Source organism: Stegodyphus dumicola, chromosome 5 (genome assembly GCF_044657685.1).
Source record: "Stegodyphus dumicola isolate Sdum_Otavi_A_Nest chromosome 5, ASM4465768v1".
NCBI lineage: Eukaryota > Metazoa > Arthropoda > Arachnida > Araneae > Eresidae > Stegodyphus > Stegodyphus dumicola.
Window position 1 is genome coordinate 63,907,698 of NC_140772.1, and position 24,532 is coordinate 63,932,229.

General features: G+C 29.9%; 1 protein-coding gene across 1 annotated transcript in view; it reads right to left on the minus strand.

The window, feature by feature from the left end:
- Window positions 1-305: 305 nt before the first annotated feature.
- LOC118189146 (1-phosphatidylinositol 4,5-bisphosphate phosphodiesterase classes I and II-like) overlaps window positions 306-24,532 on the minus strand; it is a 166,868-nt gene continuing 142,641 nt past the window's right edge. Inside the window, exons 34-35 of the mRNA XM_035359694.2 lie at window positions 17,030-17,159; window positions 306-16,161 (exon numbers count right to left, since the gene is read on the minus strand). Of these exons, the coding sequence (XP_035215585.1) occupies window positions 17,043-17,159 (117 nt within the window). The 3' untranslated portion in view covers window positions 306-16,161; window positions 17,030-17,042. The remainder of the gene's footprint in view (window positions 16,162-17,029; window positions 17,160-24,532) is intronic.

A 24,532-nucleotide genomic window follows, 5' to 3' on the forward strand; every position in this document is an offset into this window, starting at 1 on the left:
AGATTAAGGAACAACGCAATCTGCAACATTAACTGAATTAGATAATTTTAGCTTAGCTTATACCGTCCGTTATACATTAAACGCGCATATGTAAATGTATTATGCGCATGCGCACACGCATATTCGCAGCCCTAAAGGTCTTACGCGCATGCGTCAACGCTACTCATGCGCAGAAAGTTTGTAGCTTTGAGGTCCGGTTTATGGGTGTCCGAATTAACGACTTTTGACTGTATAAAAGCAAACCACATAAATCTCAATCAACTCAATGAACACTGAGTTTTTTTAAAAAATTACGACTATAGCAATTTCAATTAAATTAAAAATTTTATTGATCATGAATGTCACTTTGTACATGTGCATAGATAAATAAATTGTCACTCACAATCTCTTCAAAAATATGCACCAATCCGAAGTTCGATGACTCATAATTCAAAGGCTGGTATTACATTCAAATCCATACCCATACAGAGATGGATGACACAGAGTGAAGGAAAGAAATCAAAATGAAAAATACTGATCCACATGTAAAAAAGTCAGACATAGATGTTATCTTGACAAAAATAAAATCCCAAAGAATTAATGAAAATTTAGAAAACATACGAAATACTTTATAATAAAGGCAGTGATGAATATATTCAATGTAACCACCATCGGACTCACCTTTCTACTTATTTAAGGCTATTCAGAATTTGTACTCAGACAAATTTTCGTTGGTTGAGACGAAACACACAAATCAGAAAAGAAAAATATTTAAAAAATTAGAACAGTAAATATTAAATTACATTTACTAAAAAAAATTAATTTAATTAAATTACTTACAGTTTTCAGGCAGAGGATTTTGTAAAAAAGTAAATTACATTTTAAAAAGAAGAAAGTACAACATGACACAAAAGTCAGTAATATAAACTTTTGCTGGCCTTAAAGGAAATTATTTCATGTTTTTGTAATAAAAATATAAAAACATTCTGTGAATTACTTTCAATACATAATCTGAATGAAAATTTTTCTTTCATAAAAAAATATATGAATAAATTGATATACATATCTCTACAACACAATATGCTATAAAAAATTAAAATGAATGTTTGGGCACTTCTTCTTTTACAGTAAAACCCCGCTTAACCAAAATCCCATTTAATGAAAAAGGGAAGCAGATTAAGACTGATTTGGTACAACCGAAATACCTTCATTTCCATTTTTTTAATGAACTTTTTGTTAAGTGTGTATATATAAATATATATACAGTAAAAGCTCGACTATCCGAAGTGAAATATTTTCAAATTTTAGAATCTTCAAAAAAAAAAAAAAAAAAAAAAAAAAAAAAGTTAAAAAGCAAAAAGGGAAAAGAGATTTTAACTTTGTTAGAAAGCACGAACAGGACTACGATTCGAATCAAACAAAAATTGTTGACAAAGTAATGAAATTTAGTACCAATAATGGATAAGCCTCTTCCGCTTTAGGTAATCCCACTTAATTCTTGATAAAGCTGGCTTAATTTTTGTTAGAAACAATATAAGTTAACTGCAAGTTATCTGTTTTTCAATCACATTTTGAGAAAAATTATTAAAATTTTATATCTGTCTTCAACGGAACAACAGTAAAGAATTTTCAAGTTCATGGGATTTTTGCATCAAGAAAAGCGTGACTTACCATATATTTCCATCTTTAAGCCGAGAATTCTGGACTTCTAAAGCTAAATTATGAGGGTCAACTTTCATACGGAAGCACTAATCTTGCAAAAATCATAGGTACTTTCTTGTTAGCCAGGTGCAAGCGATTATTTGCGAAATACAGCATTTTTTATTTCTTTAGTTTATATTTCTTAAGTTTAAGTAAAAATTTAATTTTAAATGAAATGAGTCGCTTCATTTTCGAAACTGTTTATATCACTGGTTTGTTACGTAGTCACTAAAACCAGGAATCTGACATTGGCATAGTTTGCGCCTGGCTAACGGAAAAGTACCAAAATGTAGACTAGAAATAACCGAATACCACAAATAATTGTCGTTTAAAAATTACAATGGAACAGAAAAATTACTTTAATTTATTACCTTACTTTTTGGGTGGTAAGAATGCAACCTTTATGCAAAAAGGGAAAAAAAATCATGAATAGAAATGAATGGAAAATGTGCTAGCTTTAGAGATAGGGTGAAAACTATCGTCATTGGTGTCTGGCATTCTACTTTACAGCAATTTGGTTGGAAAATATTGTACTCATTTTACCTGCTTCCCAACATTTTTGCCCTCATGGCAACATGTTTGAACATTACAACAATTCTCTCCTCCCCCCATTTCGGCTTATACACGGGTTTTGAGTTCTGGGTAAATTTTTGTAGAAAAAACGCACTCTCAGCTTATACAAATTGACTTATAATCAGAAATATAAGGAATGTGAAATGTGCAATGTGAAAAATGACGAGAAGTTTTTTTATATTTCACGTCCATAATTTGCATAAGTTGATTAACTAATAAATAAAGAACGATCTGTTCTTTCAAACTTCTACCAAAATGACTGGCGTAACTTGCGAAATCTCCATCAATTTTCATGACCCATGGAATTTCGTAATCGAATATGATGTTAACTTAAGCATTTATGTCTGGGATGTTTTTGATTTTCTATCAAATCTCAAATAACTTATATGCAGGGAATTGAGAGTCAAGTTGACAATAAATAAAATTACTGTTTTTACAATTTTTAGCCCGGAAATTTTTCATTCTGTTCATTTGCCTCTTCTAACATAAACTGCATTTTTTATACGCTCACTTATCCATGATTTGCGTATCTGCCTTTCCGAGTAGCAATTCCGTATTTTTCGAACATTCCGGATAGTCGAGCTTTTTATTGTATTACAGAACAGAAATTGCAAAATTAATAATTATTTAAGTCATACAATATGCTGCAAAGTTTTCCTCTATTGAAAAATTTAATTTTTATTAATTTTCTCATTATAATATATATACACAAAGAAGAAAAAAAACCTTAAACATTATTAAAGAATTTCAAAATTTATTTAAAACGCAAATCAATAAATGCGAGCCAAATGAATTAATGGTGAATGTATGAAAGGATTCCAATTCCCTTTGAAAAGTTTTGATCATACGCTCACTTATCCATCGTTCTAATCAACAACGATTTAAATATATTTTTCTCTAAATTCTTATTAATTTAGCATTTAATAAATTACAAATTCCAGTTTTTATTTTTCCCAATATTACATCTTTACTATCTAAATTTTCTTCTCATTTCCTCAGAGATAATCTAAGCATATATATATATATTATCTACCTACCTATCTAAATAATTAAGTTAAATTTTAACAGAACTGGCGATCTGATGAATTTACAAGCTGAAATAATTATTAAAACAGATTGCAAATTTAATGGCTTTTTATTTTATATTAGTTTATATATATATAATCTGTAGTTTATCTGTTGTACTTAACTACAAACTACTAAATTTAAAACTAACTAAGAACTATTAAATTTAAAATTTGTATTTTATCTAAATTCATTACTTAAAACATTTTAGGCTTTGTTGCTCTTGTGTTACAGAATTTAAGAACTTATTCCTCTGTTTTTTATTAAATATTTTTATATGAAATTTTCAATTATTTTTGCATACCTTGGATTACTTCTGTTTTTCATATGTTTGGACTTCATTCCACTCGTACTGAAAATTTTTTTTTATTAGAATTTAAAGTTTTTTTTGTTTGTTTATGACTTAATAGTTTTTTTTTTTTTTTTTTTACCTGGCCTGTTTGTTTTTATTTTGCACACAGTTTTGTTATTTTCCATTTGAGATTAAAAAATTTACATGATTTTATTGTCCCAAGTATTGGATTATTGTTTTTGCACTCGATCTACTCAAAATATTTCTTCTTTTAAAATTTTTCTATTTTTTTTTTTTTTTTTTTCATTTTTAAAATTTTCTATCTTTTTGATGTTATATTTTGCATGATTCGCACTGCTTACTTCAGCCTATAGGGGTTGGATTGATAAAGACACAGATTACTTTTATTGTTTTTTTAAAAATTATTTTCAAATTTTAAACTTTAATTAGTATCTCTGTCAATTCAGAGACAGGCTCTGTTTTATTTATTTACTTTTTTCATTGTACTAATCTCTTGATGTTAAAGCAGCAAAAGATGTAAATTTCATTTTCATTTTTGGTCTCGATTTTAGGTTTCATACTCAATGGTTCATTCAGAATTGAATATGGGATGAATTTTAAATGCATTTTTTATTTTATTTTGCATTTTTTTTTTTTTTTTTACTTTGTGTTATTTTTTTACTTTTTTTATTTCATGTTTATATACACATGAGTCTGATTAAGGATTATCCAGGGTGGGGGGGAGTGTTCAGTTAGTGTGGGTTCGATTCCAGTTAATGTGGATAAACGGGGTTTATACTGCGTTTGGTGTAAAATAGTATGTTACTTTTTTAAGGAATAAGATTTTGAAAATCCTAAAACTGAAGCACAGAGAAAAGAAATTTGCTATTATTTAAGGTATAATTAGACTACAGAAATGAAATAATATTGGAGGGAGGTAAACTAGTTTTACAAAACACAGCTTTAAGAATAAAGCTTTAATTAAATGTAGTACTTTAAACATAATAAGATAACAGTTTTTTATGAAGAGGTAAAAACTCATGATCTACCAAAAGAAAATTAACTTTTGGTTCATTAAATTATATTTAAGAACAAAACTACTGTAAGCAAAGCATTAAATAAATAAAATAAAATAATCCTACAGCAAATTGAACTAAAAAAAAAAAAAAAAAAAAAAAAAAAAAAAAAGTGCTTTTACTTTTCTAAAACCACTAATATCCTTATCATTAGATTCCATCTGAAAACAACAGTTTACAAAATACACTCATAGATATGATAGAGATACCTGATAATAGCACTAAAAACATCTATTAGAAATGCTACAAATACACAGTTTAGTATTTAATGTAATATAGCTAAAAATAACAATATAAATAACAGAAATAGATGACAAAGTTTAATGTTAGGTAATGCTGGAGGGAATGCTGACATAATGTATGACACTAACAGAATTGATAGAAATGCTATAGTATAACTCTTTTGACATAAAAATTTAATACAAAAATAAATAGCAACACTAGTAATTATTATAAGAAAATTAAATCATATTCTCTTGAAAATAACTATATGCAGTTTTAAAACATATTTAATAACTGAAAATGCTAAAATGAAGCAAATTTTTAATGAATAAACACCAAAAAATATTATTTTTACCAAAAATTATATTATTCAAAAATTAAAATTTACTTCTTACTCTCATGAAAAATAATAATGGTGAAATATTATACATTTAGTTTCAGAATGTATTATGTTAATCTCTTAACCAATATCATGCATGGATAATTATTACTTGACTAAACAATCAAAGTTTACAAAAGCTTTTACACTTAATAGCTAGGACTTAATAGAAGAAAATTAAAGATAACATATTTATATTAATTTTCAAATTTACTTCAATTTCCATAATAGTAGGAAAATAAGAATATATCATATGACTAAGATGATATAAACAAATTTTTTAACATACCTAACTTAGAATTTGCATAACTTGATACAATTGTTTATAAGCACACCAGTTACCAAGAAATACAAAATTTAGTTTATTCTCTATCTATCTAGCTATATTTAAAACTGAAAAATATTATTTATTTGTTCTAGTGCACTTTGTTCAGGTGAAATTTTAAATGTATTTCTACTATAATATGAGGCATAACATTTGTGCGTATTGATACATAAGTCTCTTTGTACAAACATAGAATATTAACACTTATGAGCCACACAGGTTACAAGAAACATATTTCTCAGCTTCTTACTTAATATTATTCCATAATTTCTTTATCTAATTTCCAGCATAAAGAACCAACATGCTTATTATGGTTCAATTGAAGAGGTAAATTAAATAAATAGGGTTTTTTCCCCCAGCTGATTCCTTTACACAAATTTTGAACTTTAAAAAAAAAATTGTGCCCATATTTTTAAATTGAACCAACAGAAATATAATTTACTTAGCTCAAGCATGGGAAAATTATTATATTAAAAATAGGTTATTATACACACAATTTCCTCCAATCAATACTCAATATATACAATAACATTTATAAATCTAAAGTGAAATAATTTAAATAATACAGTTAGGAAAAATAACAACATTTAAATTGAATTATGATACAGTCTACACAAATAGTCAATCATGCAGCAACACATTATAATTCATATAAAATACCAAAATACCCAAATTATTTGTGTTAAAAAAATCCAGATACAATAATACTTAATTTCTTGCAATATGATACAAAAAATATATATTGAAAAAATAAAATTACAAAACTCATAACATATTTCCTTCATAATTTGAAACAGCTGCAAACAGTCAACATTAAAACTTAACAAAGTGAGCATGCATTACTCTGTTTAACAAGATATAAAACATGTAATCAAGTTCATAAGGAATTCAGCCACACATATGGCAATTAGAAATATGTAATATGTTACAGCATACACAGAAATTAAACATTACAAAATGATCACAGACAACACATGGAGCTAGTGTTATTAACTAATTTCACATAGAAAACCCACTTTCTACGAATTAACTTATACAGAAACAGTAAGAGAAACTACTGTTGTATTTAAATGGCAATTTCCTTCTCTATATTCAGCAAGGTATATTAGCTCTAAATAATGTGAACAGCAGAGTGAAGCAGATTTTTGAATATCAAATTTAATATTTCTGAGCACCAATGTGAAATAGGATAGGATTCAAAATTTTGTACATATAAAATCTAGCATTCATTATTATACATGACACACAAGGTCTACTAGCTTTATACATAAACCATGCTATGCTTATTATATATCCTTATCACAGCACCTTTGATCACACATGAACAGAGCAATCCCAGCTGTAATATGCAAAAAACATAATTATATATCAGGCAGGAAATTATGAATTACTCTGAGCAACTTTCATATTTATTATTATCTAGAAAAGATACATGAAAAAGAAATTTAAACATCCCAGAAAATGAATATATGAAAAAAGAACTGTCTTGTGTATCATACACAAGTTAACATTTTCTTTATTGCCAAAGTACCAAAGTTTGCTTTTATGAAAGCTAACATGTATTGTTGCTTTTGCACAAATTGTATTAAGTAACTGATATTACAAAAAGATGATGACTAGGCAACTTCTTATTAAAAGAAGTTTAATCTATAAAGTTTGGAACACACACACACCAATAAAAAAAATAATAGTTATACAACATGATGTCATACATTCAAAGTAAAAACATGAAGAAATGAATAAGATTAGACAGATGAATAAGTTCTGCCTATGAGCAAACAATGAAAAATTAGCACATTTTAGCTGCAGCTTACAATGTTCTTAGCAAGCTGTAAAATTTTCAGATTCTTGTGATTAACAATAAAAATGAAATTTATAAGGGAATAACTACGTAAGATATCAAACATGAAAAATGTCTACACATATCAAAAGTTAACATTTGCTTCAATTAATTGTTTTATGTTTCATACAGAACAATGGCTATGACATTTTTTATAGATATGAATTTTAATTCAAACATGAACCATTTTAAATACCTATTAACTAAATGTTACCAACTGCAAAATTTCACATAAAAGTTCAGAAAAGTTTGCATAAAGAAATGCATTAAAACTTCAAGAAACATGATTTAGTAACGCAATGCCTGAAAAGTTCCTTTAAAAATAAATGGAAAAAAAAAAAAAAAAGACTTAAACTGAAAAACAAATTAAGGATACATAACTCTAATTAATCACTCAGCAATGGCTGATTGCAAGATGAAGCACTGAAATTATATTGAAAAATCTATGAAAAAATTCAGAGTTAAAAGGATCACAAAAAGAAAAAAGAAAGAAAAAAAAAAGTAATTAAATCTATCAGAATTTTGATAACAAAACTATAAATCTCAACAGATGCATCAAGTAAACATCTGAAAATGAGTTACACTGCATAAAATTCTATTAATATTTTTCTTTCAAAAGATAATGCTGAACATCATTCATCAAATAGAAGTAAAATTGATGGAATTACTATCTTCATTAAAAAAATGCATATTTTTTTCATAATTTATCCTAATAATTTTATAAAATCTTTTCTCATTGCTTCCAGATTTTAGCTTCATTAACATAAATGATTCATAATAATTTGAGCAATTTTTCCAGTAATTACTTAGAATTACAAACAAGAATTGTAACACCTGGCAACGAAAGTTTGTAATGTTAATTTATATAACACACATCTGAAATTAATGGAAATTCATGATTATTTTGAATGTACAAATGCGACAGCATGTGAAACAAAATGAAAAGTCAAAAGGATCCATACTTAGTGCAGTTGTTGAACAAAGCAATTCAAACACATGTGTGCAAAACAATATGGACAGATTATAAAACAGCACTGTCCATAAAAAAATGTATGAATACAGTATATTAATTTGAAAGATAACCAGAGAATACAAACATCAAATAAAAAGTACACATTGAAGGAACAGAATATATTAACATTGTTACACAAAATTATCATTTTTGACTGAATTCAACTATAATTTATCACGTAAAATATAAAAAGTGTACATCTGATATATAGTCCATGAAGTTCACAAACAAAACACTTGAAAATTACTTAGATAAGTTTTAGTATAGCCAAAAACGCAAGAATTCTGTTGCAGTTTAGTTTCAGGATATCATTTTAATTAAAACTGAAAAACACACACCTTCATTTTTTACAGAGATAAACTTTCTTAAGCATAGAATACTAAATAATGTTAATCAAAGAATGACCAATTTATGACAGAACTTTTAAAATTTATATTTACAAAACAAGTTTTTCTCACAATTTAAAAAATTACATATAACACTACACAAAAATAACTGTCCTATTATATGAATTTTATGCAAGGTTTTTAATTCTGATTTAACACAGTTATTCAAGAACAGGACATGTACTGGTTATACTGCTTAATATGAAACTTTAAGCCTTGCTTTTAAAGACACTTTGAATTAAGCAATATTCCTAAATGAAACATTTCAAAAGTCAGCAGAAGGTCAAAAGAATCTTTCATAATAAAAAATATGTTCTAAGAAAAACTTTCATATGTGAAATGAGTGTGAAACAATCAAACATGAAGATACTCATACAGATATAATCATGACACACATATAAAAATAAATACTGCTCACATAAATTATTAGAAAAATACTGATACAATATTTCAAATGAGATGTGTATTATTTCACACCATGCCAATTCAAATATTTAAAAAAACTCAATATTGTTTACGATATTTCTAATCAATTAATAATAATCTTTCCATTAATAATGCAAATATTTCTTAAGCAGACAAAATTTATTTTTAAATTAAATATTAATCGGATATAAAAAGAATTTCAATATTTTCATTAGAAAATAAAATTATTATTATTAGTAGTTTTACTTAAAATGTAGCAATTCTCATCTTTGACTTAATTATAAAAGATCTTTCAAAGATACAGGTTTATTTAAAGTTTGAATTCATAAGAAGACATATGGTGTCTTATTATTATGTCATTTGGAAGTATTATGTAAGTATATAAAATATTTCAATTTACAAAATATTAAAATTCAAGATTTTAGTAAGTGAACTATTTGCTTTAGCACCCAAATTATAAAATATATGTATTATAATTAATTAATAATATATGTATATAATAATAATTAATTATAATATATGTATACATTGAAGCAACAATTAAACAAAAAACAACATTATACAGTTTAACACCTTTTTCAGATAATACGTGCATTTCGTTTTTTCCTCTCAAAGCTGATTTTCTTAAATCTAAATAAAATAATGTCAAGAGAAAAATAAAAATATAGTTTATTTATATTTAAATTAAGGCACTATTTTAGATTTAGAAATACTTAATTATCTCTTTAAAAATACTTTTAAATATTTCATTCATATTACACATTTTTAATAAAAAAGAAAAAATAGAAATACTATATAAAATTCTTTCATTATGATAGTTGGAGAAGAGCTCTGCATTTACTAGAATTGCTAATTTCTTATTTTTATAACTTTTTACCATGCTCTCGTAAAATATGTATTCTTGTTATAATAGCATATAATTAATAAGTTGGCACATTAATTTGGAGAACAAATTATATTCAGTTCAATAATTTAAAATCTGTAACATAATGTTTCTAAAAACAATATGAAAGCAGTATTTTTAGGGTCCTCATTCAGAATTTTAAGGTTAGGTCAACACTTCTTTACGCAGACAGATTTATGAAGAGCACCTAGGCTTTGAAAAAATAATTTTGTCTAATTACAGACGCAATAATCATGATAAAAATGTCATTTATCAAAAACTGATGATGAAAAGTTACCTTATTACAGCTAGGAGATTAATATTTTTAAGCTAATACTCCTTAGATCTGTCTTTCTTTCACACAGCACAAGATTTTTTTTATATTGCATAAAAAATTAAATTTATAATATTAAAAATGTTTTCTTAATTTATCTGTAAATTGTTTTAAAATATATTCTGATATCATTTAACAAAAATTTTATTCCATTTAACAAAATTTGATCTTTAAATGCTAGAATACATATGTAATTCAGTTGCACCTCCTTTTCAAAAGTGATACAATAAAAATTACCAAAAATGTAAATGCCATTACACAATTTTACTAAAATAATTGCAAACCTAATTTTGTAAATATGCTCAATTTACAGAATTTACCGCTTTATTTAGACCTTTAAGAAAAAGATTATTATTTTCAATTAAATGCAAAAACTTTTAGTGACTGATTATGCTAAAAAAACAATAAGTAACAGTCTATACATGAGTATGACCAATATTATAATTTTCACTAATATATACATATATGTGTGCAATTTTTTTCTCCTTACAAAAGTACAGTTTTTGAATTGGATAACTTTTGAAGAGAAGCTGCAAAATATTTTGTCTGAAAGTTTTGTTAGCAGGTTCATAAGATTTGTTCAATGATTTTAAAATCAATTAAATTAAATTTGTTCACAGACTTTTATTACAATATTATGAGTTTTAAATACCTTGAGCATTCCTGGATTAGAACTAATTACTCCCACCTGAAGATGAGCTAGTCTTCCACTTGAAAATGGAAAACCTACACAACAGACTTACACAAAACTTTCTACACAGCAAAATTCTATTACTCTTATTTTGGTGTTCTATACAACACACCTCTATCTGGGAGGAAAAAATTACTAATTGCATTTCACTGAAAGCATTCCAGATTCATTTCCCTTGCTCATTGTTATAATACATAAAAAATATCATAACTATTTTGATATATTAAACTAAAAATCTAAATGCACCAAAGGTTCTAATTTTCTAATACAGATTAAAGATCAACAGTACACCAAAATAGAAACAGTCTGTTCATAAAATCTGAGCTAATATTTTTATTTATATTTATTTTTGAACATGCAACACTGCATTTATCTAATACTTTTCCAATCACAAAAGACTAGATTTTTATCATTACTTACTTACTTTAACCAGTATTATAGAATTAATTATTGAATTAATTTTTCTTCAAATTTTCCTAGCATTTTATTAAGTTTAGAGTTTGCAGTAGAGGAAATAACTACCAATCTGAAACTACAATGTAACTCTAATTTACATATTTAGAGGAAAACTTTTACAGTGGAATACTAACACCAATTGCACATGCCAGCTGGCAAATGGAGAAATGTGCAAGAAATTGCTACATACAACTAGGATATTAGGAAAAGATATAATTCAACAATTTATTTCTCTCTTTAAAAATTAAAAGCTAATTTAAAAGTGCTGGAAGGCTATACTATGATTAAGGTAAGCATCAAAAATGATATCAACAAACAGTTCCAGACTTTCTTTAAAAACTACATTTCTTGCATATTTTCATCAATTTTAATCATGAAAAGTTGCAGATATTTATTAAAAAATTTTCTGATTATGTATGTTTACGCAACCTAATGAGTATAAACTATTTCTAAGAAAAGATAAATGTAAGCTACAATTTAGACTACATGTGATGTGCTCAAAAGACTGAAGAAAAATAATATCTTAATTATTTTTACTATTTTTGAATAATTTAATAAAATTTTAAACAGCACATCATATAAAAATTATCAAACTAAACTATACACATCTAAGTAATTTTTTCCATTAGCATCTGTTCTCTTAACAAGCTGACCACTAGTTCAGACTAAGATTCACAAGCACCCTGAAGCCTATGGTCTAGAAAGCAGATATCAGGGCACGGCCAGCCATGGCTCTCTAGGGGCTGTTTGTGCCCCCAAGTTTAATTTAGTTTAGACCAGCTATTGTTTTAAATACAATATTTAAATTTCAAATACAATTTAAATTTTGCGAAAGAAGAATTAAAAAGAACAGAAGAGTGCTATCAAATCAGTTATTCCTTGCAGTACCTCTTAGACAGGGATGTAAATGTGATTTAAACAGTAAACTTAAATAAATGGTTTTAGTACATTAAAATACCACAATTAAATCCCTAACAACTTTAGTGTTATAAACATATGACTGCACCATGATATGCATTTCAAATTATTATGAACTATGGAAATAATTATCATAAAATATATTATCAAATCTATCTAAGTAGGAAAGTTTGTAAGTCAGCTGCAGTTTATAATAAAATTGCAAATTACAAGCAATAAACATTCCCATGTACTAAATATGAAAGAATAAATGTTTTAGACATTTTCATAACTGATGCAACTAGTCACGAGTAAGGAACTGCTTGCATGTCACATCTACGCTGGAGGTAAACTGAAAAAGTTGCTTCTTTGTAACTAAATAATTAAAATAAAAAAATATTAAAAAAAAATTAACCACTATACATAGCTAAATGAAGTATGTGTTGCACATTCTGTCGATCTCTCAGCAGTAAATTACCAGAATTTCAAACATTGCTGATTTTAATATAATGGTCTATAAAATTTTCTAGTTAAGTTTTCAGATGTCCAATTTAATTCTCATATTTTATTTTATTTTATTTATATTCTAATCTACAGTCTCAGGGAATATCTTCTGTCTAGTAACTATACAAAGCAGACTTTTAAAGCACACATTCAGATATTACTAAATGCAATAAAAAATACACTATTTAACTAAGTGAAATTGCTCCCTTAGGAGCAGCAAATACCGAATAATTCACAGAAGTTTTGCCATCAAAGAAGATCAAAGGAGAAGGGCTTAGGAAGCTCACTAGTGATAGAATATCGATATTTAAAAAACAAATTATGAATTTTTTATGATCTTATGAAATTTTTTAACAAAAGTGTAGAGTGTATAAAAAATAAAAGCTGATACTGCATATTTAAAATTTGCTCATGATATTAATTCAAAACTGCATATGCAAGTTATAACTTTTATTAGCCTAATATCAGTGATAATATCAATGAATATTTAATAAAAAAAAACAGTGAACTATCTTGTAACTTAATAACTTATTCATTAAGTAACTTTAAATATAGAAATTCTTATCAGGAATTTTGGACACTAAAAAGGGAGAGGAGGTCAATACCTTTCTTTATGACTAACTGAAAAATTTTTATTAATATTTAACATAATATTTAATGGAATGATAGTTTATTGCTGTTTGTCCTGCATTGACAAAATTACAAATTGCTGAAAGTTGGATTTCCATTAAAAGAAAACTGGATTCTGATACTGGTTCGCTTTCAAATTCATCTATGTTACTCATTATATAACAGGTTCTCAAATAAGCAGCATGCTGCTGTTTTGTTGAGAAAGCATAAAAATTGTGCAATATTACACTTATTATATTATTCTTGTATTATCAAGCTATTATACCTTATTAAAAATTCCACAGTTATACTTATTATGTTAATTTTACTGTACTTCAAAATACTACAGTAATATTACACTTTTAAAAGATGTTAAAAAAATATAGGAATACTATTTAAAAGCAAATACTGCAAAGGCACCAAACATTTCCTGTTCGAGTACAAGACAGGAAAGGTTGTAGAATTTGAAGACCTCTGTATATTATTAACATGCAACTTTTATTTAGATAATACAAAGATTAGTATGTGGCATTATCACTGATATAGTTGTTAATTACATGTCTATGTAATTTTTAATGCAAAGTAATCAAAATATTATTTGCATATAAGAGGGCAAAGAAAAAATAAATGCTTAATATATCAATCACTTTTAATGTGCATACACCTCCATCCCAAATCAGGAGTATTATTAAACTGTTAAAATATTGAGGGAATTAAAAATATTATTTAGATAAATTCAAGTAAAGAAGCAGTAATGAAAAGTGTTTTGAGAATTATGCCTCTAGATGCATCTTTAATGTATGACCACACTACACTAGTGTGTAAAATACTATATATGCATGTAAATACAGCAAATTATTTCAAATACTTCAGCCATATATTAGTGTACTTGAAATAAGTAACAAATGAAAACATTTAAATAAACATTTAAAATAATAACAGAAACTTTATATTTGAAACATTATCTCATATCTTATTTTATAACTTGAGATGATCAAAACTATGCTGAGACTTTAAAGTATACATTGATGACTCTTCTATTACAGCCCAATGTTAAAGAAACAAGTATTAAATTGTACATTCCACTAAAATGTTATAACATACTATATTACAAGCAAACTATCAGCAAAACTGTTTTATTCAACTCAGGGCAATAACAATTAATTACTTTAATACATTATGGAAATTATAAACGGTGACAGAATAAAGAAATAAGGTTTATGTGATAATATTATTAATACTAAATTTATATAAAATAATTTACTAATTTTATAGTAGATGAGGATATCTTTACTGTCTATATAATTATTTTTATTTGGTGCTTACCAATTTTATTAAGTTTGAATACTAATGTAACTCTTAACATATTTTCTAATTATTTAATTAATTTATTTATAAATTTTATTTTAATTAATTTTATATGTATAAAACAAAATCAAATGCATTAAAAAATCTGCATAGAAGTGAGAAAACATGTAAAATTTATCACATTCAATCATCTTATACATTCGCCTATCCATTTTTTAATAAAACACCTAAAGAATATCAACAAACATAGAAATAAAGACACAAGTATTCAGAGTTTAAAAAATGCTATTGCAGCTGCAATTAAATATTATTATTATTCAAAAACATTCCTCCCAAAAAAAGAAGACATCTGAAATTACATAAACAGGACAATATTTGCAAAATTAAGAGATCCTTGCAAGTTACTAGACAGAAGATTACCTAGCAATGCTAGCTGGGAGAATGGGAAAGAACTTTAACAATAAGATAAAAAATCTTCCTCTAGTCATCACAGAGCTCTGAAAATCTATATGCTGCTATTTTTTAATTCTATATTACATGGCCATATGAAAGCAATCTACAAAATAATAATTAGCTAACAGATATAGATATATATCATCTTAATGAAGGAACAATCTAAAACACTGAATCTCTCAATCTGCCGATCCAGTGTGAGCAAAAAGCTAATAAATATTGATAGTATCACATCATATAAAATTGAGTAAATACACAAAAAAGCCATTGCTCTTCAATGCATATCAAAATATTTCAGCTTCTGTTACTTAAACACTACATTAAAGGAAGACAACACCTGACCTGTATAGACTTATCACTCAAGGGAGAGGTATACAATGTGAACAATCCTGGAATTTGCAAAAATTCCATTTAACAGATCACAACACTTCTCACACACTTATGGCAGAAAATAAATTGGATAATATGTCACTCTTGAATCGGCAGAGGGGGTGGGAGTGGGGAATGGAACTTTGTAAAAACCACAACCTTGGAGAGAAGAAACACCAATACTGAGTGCAGTGCTGAGAACACACGTTACTAAATTACATGATGGTGGTTGTGCTAAATCACCTGGTTCTGTGCTATACAAATCTGTCTGTTAAATCACACATTTCTGGTGAATCTCTGACATTGGTGGATGGACTGCAATCATGGTGTGGAATACCAACAAGGCAGGGAGCACTTTTTAATACTGTTCTTCTCCACTGCCTGAAATATTAAAAATTATTCTTCATTTAGATATTAAATTACAGAAATAGACACAAAAATTACCATCTTAATGCACTGCAATATTACAGCAATGAAAAAAAAGAAAGAAAAGAAAGCATGAGTTACGGTGGATGGAAAAAGAAATGTGTGAGAAATAAACTTACATAAATGAATGATAATTGAATGAGAATATTTCTTACAGACCTTACAAATTCTCTATGCCCCTACATTTCATGACACAGTAAATGAAAATACTTTAATTCATTGCCTCGTTCACTTGCATGATAGCTATTGTAATGCACTGTTCAAACTGTATTACATTTCCACGCAATCTATGGGGCTCAATCCCAACATCAAAGAGTAATTCTGCGCATATCTTGATGAGAATCTGCCCACCAGATGAATTGGCTATGCAACTATTAACATCTTACACTGTTAAATTACCAACATCCTACAATGTTAAACAAACTCCCTTGCCATATCACATATGTGAAACACACTGAGAATTTGTATGACCTGTAAAAACTCTTAATTATTTTCCTTTTCAACATCACCAATTATGCTGCTTTATACTTCATTATGTTAGAACGGTAGAAAAATCCCGGAGCTGCTTAGACTCACCCCGCACATCATGAAGGAGTGACTAATGATATATATATATATATATATATATAACAACTATCATGATAAACAAATAATGTTCACAGATTTTAGCATTTAAAAATTTACCCCTACCTGCCCCAAAACTATGCATAATCAAGGAAAAAAACAAAAAAACTTTTAGAATATTAACTTTTCACATTTTTATTTCTCATGGATTTGTAGAAAATAAACCAATATTTATGTACTTCATGGCTATGTACTTTACCTTTTCAAAACTTTCATAATGGACTCTTTTCAACAATTTCTGTAGAAGTACAGGAAACAGACCTCTCCTCACTTTCCAAAAGAAGTTTGGAAATTCTGGCCTGAAATTCTTGTTGTAGCCTCTCACGAGCCTAATTTTCATTAAATAAACAAACAAATAACAAATACAATTATTACTTTCTTTAAAAAATAATGAAAAATTTAGAAATGACACTGAAAACATACAAAGACAGGAATTCATTTTTCTGTTTAATTTATTATACAGTACAAAGTCTGAGATTTGGACTCGTCAGAACTTCGGCAATTCGATATTTGGAAGTTTTCCAGATTTTAGATGACCCAATACTTAATTTAGGTTTGCCACTGAAACAGGAGAATGAAATTCCCTGACTTTTCCAGGTGTGTTTCATGAAAATTCCAGTCTATCCGCGTAATGTACGTTGGCTGTGCTAAGAGGTAAATTAATTATGGTATTACTTGTATTGTGTAGCAAATTCACTTAATTATTCAATAAATCCCAGAGGACATTTATTCTTAATTATTCTTGGTATACTTTGTTTGATAATTTTGTTTAGTTTTCCACTTAAGAAACTTAATAAAATTTAAGATATATGTATTGGATAACAAATGTATGTTTTATTTAATTATTACTCATGATCATCACCAGTTCAACATGAGGCTAATCCGGTCCTTATAAATCACAACGCAATGCTAAATAGGTTAGATTTTAGGTAATTTTAATTTGCGTGAGGTATGTTCTTAAAAGGCACCTTAACACTTGAAAACACACATATAATTATAATAGTTGTTGTTTTCCCCACTGAAGATTGAGATTAGAATCTTCCCAATCTGGAATAAAATAAGGCTTTTTTTGCAGACATTCTGCAGCTAAACGAAAGAAAGAAATCTATTTTAATAAATTGAGGTATTTTATATTTATTTCGCAGCATACATAAGGAAAAAATATGTGCATTAAATTTCGTGATAGTATGTCATCATACTGCTATAATTAATTTCAGGATTATGCCAGAGAAAATTTCCTGAAATTTGGAAATATTATTTACTAATAATAAATAAATTTAGAGGGAAGAAGCAACATTAAATTATATGAATAACATAAAAATAATTACTTAAAAATTGAATTAGAATAATCAACGATATTTTAGCGAATATAGTTATATTACATGGCTAGCCTAGATGACTGATTACTATTTTTTTATTTTACTGCAAAATGGCAAGGTATTTATTAAAAAGAAAAAAAGGTTTAAAAAGATTTTGCGGTAAAATTCTAGTATACGGTAAGGCTTTGGCACGATTTTGAAAATTGTCGTCAAGACCAAAATGACCCGTTTACTGCGCATCAAGATGTCGCCAAATCCCATTATTATTCTAACCAAAGAACGTCTATGTAAAGAAGAAAAGGTTTCATACAAGTAAAATGCTATTACGCCGCTAGAATGCGGAAGGAAAATTTGCCAAGGGATTTGGCGACGGAACCTGGCGGCCAGAATTTCCCTCTCCGCGATGTGTTATGGTAATTTCCTGTTACGTTTTTACCACCAATCCTCGAATTCCATATCACAGATTATGTTCTTACTGCATTAATATAATATTAACAAGACATAGTGCACAATAAAAATTAAGCTTTATTTAGGAACTTCGCGCACACTGCCCGACAGCCTGCCTGTTTCGCTCTGCTCGCTACTCGTAAGAAATTTCTCCTCTAGGGTTGCCACACTTATCGGAGGGCGCAAGGCGCGCTCCTTATCGCCATCACCACAGAGTTTCCCCCCAGTTCCTTTAATGGCTATTCAAAGGAACGACATAGGTTATGAAATTATCTCAGAGTATCCGTACTGTCGGGTATATTTTACATGATTACAAAATTAGAATATAAAATTAGAAAAGATCAAAATGCAATTCAATATATAACAAGGTATTGACACATATAATAAACATGAAATAACAATATGTTAAGATATGAATTTTAAAAAAGTGTTTTAAATTGTTATGTAAGAAGCAAGTTTCTTAGGGAAGTGAACATGCCTTCCCGATCTGGTGACAGTTTGTGTCTTAGAGAGTTCGTTTGCAGATTTATTCTGCTGAACTGTCTTTAAGTCTTTATTTGTTTTCAGTTCAGGCAAATTAGAGTCCGAAAGCAAATAGGCTGGTTTCACACGGTCTATAGACCTATAGACACAGTAGATTTCAGACCGTTAATATCAATTGTGAAAGTTTTGTCCGTTCTAGAAAGAACTTTATGCGGACCTGTATATGGTTGGCACAGAGGTGGCTTTACTCGATCGGCACGTAAGTATACATGCGTACACGACTTTAAGGTAGCACTTACGTAACATTTTTCTTGGCAATGTGCAGATGTTGCTATTGGATTCAATTGTTGCATTCTATGCCTAAGATTCGTGATAAATTGTGTGTCATACGGAGATATCTTAGATGACGTTATCATATCACTAGGCAGCTTGAGAGTTGTGCCGTACACCAGTTCAGCACAAGATGACTGTAGATCTTCCTTTACGGCTGTCCGAATACCAAGCATAACAACTGGTAGTGTTTCAGTCCAGTTATTGGTCTCGTGAGCCTTGAGAGAAGATTTTAAATGTCGATGAAATCGTTCAACAATGCCGTTTGACATTGGATGATAGGCTGTTGTTGTGATTCTGTTCGTACCCAAAATGCGCGTGAATTCTGCAAAAAGCGCGGATCTCATTTGAGAACCTTGGTCTGTTGTTATGATCGATGGGCAGCCAAAACGAGATATCCAACAGTTGAAGATGGCTCTGCAAATGGTTTCCGTTTTCATATCCGGGATGGGAATGGCTTCAGGCCATCTGGAGAATCTATCTATTAGAGTCAAAAGGTACACGTTGCCTTCTGATGGAGGTAACGGTCCGACGATATCCATATGGATTTCTGAAAAACGTGCATCAGGAAGAGAGAATGTGCCCAGTGGTGCTTTAGTATGCCTAGTAATTTTCGATTTTTGGCAAGATTCACAGGATTTCACCCAATTTTTGATATGACGTTTCATATCGGGCCATACATAACGAGAACAAATAAGCTTCGTAGTAGCTGCAATTCCTGGATGTGACAGATTATGCAGATGATTAAAGATGAGTCTGCGAAAGGAATTCGGAACAAATGGACGAGGAATGTCTGTTGATATGTCACAAAGAATATTACCATCAGAATATTGGCACGGTTTAAATTCCAGTTTCAAAGATGATGTGTTGTTTTTGAGAAGGTCTTGTACCTCCGGATCATGCCGTTGAGCTTCCGAAAATTTTTTAAAATCCAAAAATGGAGATTTTGTTATGGAATCAATTTCGATTCTTGAAAGAGCGTCAGCAACGACGTTTTTTGAACCTTGCACATGCCTAATATCAGTAGAGTACTGAGAAATAAAATCTAAATGGCGCAATTGTCGAGGTGAACATTTATGAGGGTTCTGTTTAAAAGCGTATATTAACGGTTTTTGATCCGTATAAATTATAAAATTTCTGCCCTCTAACATGTGTCGGAATTTCTTAATTGCAGAATAAATAGAAAATAATTCCCTATCGTACGCGGACCATTTCTGTTGACTTTTACTGAGTTTCATAGAGAAAAATGCTATAGGTTCCCATGTTTGTTGAGACAACTGCATAAGTGTGCCGCCGATTGCGACGTCTGAGGCATCTACCCAGATGCTTAGCTGGGCTCCGGGAATAGGGTGTCTCAAAAGGGTAGCCTGAGCAATGGCATTTTTGGCAGCAATAAAGGCTTGTTCAGCATTCTCGTTCCAATTTAATTGTGGGGATGAATCCTGAACACGAGAACGAGATTTCTTTTTATTAATATAGCCTTCTAACAATTTTATTAAAGGAGAAAGAATATGTGCTGCTTTAGGTATGAAACATCTATAAAAGTTAAACATGCCTAAAAATCGGCGAAGCTGAGTGAGAGTGGTAGGTTGAGGAAAATCTAAAATACATTTGACTTTGTCAGGAAGAGGTTCAATTCCGTTTTCACTAAGGTGAAAACCTAAGAAATCAATAGATGTTTGACCAAAGGTGCATTTTGAAACATTTATGCAAAGTCCATATTCCTGAAGTTTGGAAAATAAAGCTTTCAAATGCCTGCAATGTTCCTCAGAATCTTTAGAGGCTATGAGCAAGTCATCGACAAAAGCGTAAACGCCTTCTAAATCCCGCGTGACTTCATCTATAAAACGTTGAAAAGTCGCAGATGCATTGCATAAGCCGAATTGCATACGGATACTTTCGAATAAACCGAATGGTGTGCATATGGCGGTTTTGTGGATGTCGGCTGGGTTAATTGGTATTTGATGGTATGCCTTAATCAGGTCGACATGACTAAAAATTTTAGTACCGTGCAATGCAGCAGTAAAATCGGCTAAACATGGAATAGGGTATTTGTCTTTTATTGTTTGAGCGTTCAATGCTCGATAATCTCCTACAGGTCTCCATTCCAGACTTCCCTTTTTTGGAACCATGTGAAGTGGGGATGCATAATTGCTGCTCGAAGGTCTCAAATGCCCCAATTGCATCATAGTTTGAAATTCTTGTTTTGCTGTTTTTAAGCGATCTGGAGCTAACCGACGAGGTTTTGCAACCACAGGTGGACCTTTAGTTATGATATAATGAACGGTGTTATGTTTAACAGGTTGGTTAGGATCTGGTAATCTAGTAACTGAAGGAAATTCTTTTAAAATTTTGTGATATGGTGTATCACTAAATACAGTTTTTACTGAATAAATGCTTGCATTTTTCACGCAACCGACGGTTTTAAAATGCGTTTTTAAATCTTTGAGACATTTGTTTCTGAGATCAGGCACCAATTCAAAGAAATGGAGAAAATCTGCTCCAAGAATGGGTGTACTAACATTTGCTATAAGAAAAGTCCATGTAAACTGTCGTCTTAATTTGAAATCCAAAGAAAGTGTTTTTTGACCATAAACATGAATAGTAGAAGAATTAGCAGCGAAAAGTGTTTGTTGGGACGAATTCCATTTTTGAGAATTATTTGCTGGAAGTAAGGACACGTCAGAGCCGGTATCGACCAAGAATGAAAGGTTTGTTCTACGGTCACGAACGAACAGGCGACGTGAAACTTGAGGCAAAGAATAAGTCGCCTCTATTCTTTGCTGGTTTCGTTTCCCTGCCATAAACAAGGTTTTGTACATTTGTCATCTCTACACTTTTTCCCAAAACGTCTATGATACCAGCAAACAGAATAATCTCTCCTTTTGGAATTGCTTCTTTCCTTATTGCGATCTCCGCGATTTGGCGAGCGACCACGAGAGAGAAATGCGATCAATACGTTTGTTTAATTTTTCTATTTGTTTAAATAATTTATCCTCAAGAGACTGATCGACTGTGCGAGAAACGGCACAAGTCCCTGGGGTTGGATTTACTTCTAAAATTCTGTCGGCAATTTCTGCAGCTTTATCTACAGTTAAATTGGAAACCGCTGCCAAAATAGACTGAACAGTCGAAGGCAAACGTTGAAGGAATAATTCTAACATTAAGTTATCAGGAACATTTAAAGATTCTGCTCGACGTTTCATATTTCTAAGCAAATCGGAAGGTTTTCGAGAACCTAATTCTTCTCCAGATAATAATTGGCGAATTTCTTGCTGAGAAGATTCTCCTGAACGATTTATTAACTCAGTTTTAAGCTTTGCATATGGATCAATAGGGTCTGGTTTCATAAGTAAATCCCGTACTAGTGATGCGATATCTGGAGGAAGATGAGAAACTACATAATTATATTTAGTAATGGATTCTGTGATAGGTTTGGGGGTGGCAAGAGCAAAAGTACTTTCACACATAATAAACCATAAAGATGGGTCTGATCGGTTATAAACCGGAATTTGGACGGCATAAACATCAGACATTGTGCAAGGTTTTTAAGCCAAAATAAAAGCAAAAATTTAACTAAAGAAAATGAAATTAAATGATAAGTAGAAAACAGAATTATAAAATGATCTATAATTAGTACTCATCTGTGATTCGGAGGATGAAAACCGATGTAATCCATTACTTCTGGTTTGGAGATCTTGAGTGATGGCTTGTAGTCAAAACCGAAAGTGCTTGAGAACTGTTCATACGATTTAACACAGTCCGGGTCACCATTATGGAAATTTCCGGTTACGTTTTTACCACCAATCCTCGAATTCCATATCACAGATTATGTTCTTACTGCATTAATATAATATTAACAAGACATAGTGCACAATAAAAATTAAGCTTTATTTAGGAACTTCGCGCACACTGCCCGACAGCCTGCCTGTTTCGCTCTGCTCGCTACTCGTAAGAAATTTCTCCTCTAGGGTTGCCACACTTATCGGAGGGCGCAAGGCGCGCTCCTTATCGCCATCACCACAGTGTACAGGAAATTGAGAAGCACGTGTTAAGAAGAAACACTCTTTGACAAAAAGAAAACTACGAAAATCCATTTTTAAATTATTGCGAAAAATCCAAGAAGAAACGTTTTATCAAAGGACGTTTCTTCTTGGATTTTTCGCAATAATTTTAAAAACGGATTTTCGTAGTTTTTTTTTTTTTCCCCTGAAAATAACTAATCCATGAATTAATTTACTTGCGCCAAAAAATATTTTCTTTTCCTTTAGAATTTAACCACTTGCGCTAAGACTAAACTTCACGGTTGCGGTGCCGTGCCTACAATAAAACAAGCGGTAAAGTGTCTCATTTACGCCGCTCCGCATCTGCGAGTGCAATCCAGAGCTGTAACTCGAGAAATAAACAATCTCGTTGTTAGGCGACGTGTGCACCGCGTTATTTTCATTTTTGCGATAAATGCTTATCGACGTGGTGTTCACGTCGCTCGCGGTTTGAGACAAAAGCATCTTGACGTGCGTGGCACGTCTTTTTAGCGCAAGTGGTTAAAGAAATTTTAAACGATATTCATTTTATGAACTCTTGATAACGTGACCTTCGAACTTCGACACCTGTTTCGAGCTTTGGCGACAGATATATCAGACATGCACAGCTGTTTCCCTCTATGATGGAACGGAGCCACAGCCACGTCTATTACAGAGAGGTTTTCCTTCTTTACAATACATATTCTTTGATTCTAACCTCCATGGTACCATATACTAGGATTAAACCCATTTTGTTTTATACGAGAACAGGTACTTTCTTTAGTTCATGCACTGCACATGCGATTCTCGAGAATACTGGAAACCAAAAGTTGCTTTGCCTTTCTAAAAGACAATCAAATTGGAGCTGCGAAAATTGGCTCTATGCCAGCTACCCGCACTCACGTGATACATAATTCGCCAAAAAAGTCACCTCTTCCGACGTCGGCGCAAAAATCGCTTTTTTTGGCGGGATCGTTGTATGAACTTCCCTGACTTTTCCAGATTTTGACAAAAATACTTAAATTCCCTGACTTTTCCCTGAATATTTTAGTCAATTTTCGAATTCCCTGACTTTTCCCGGTTTTCCAGGTAGCGTGGCAA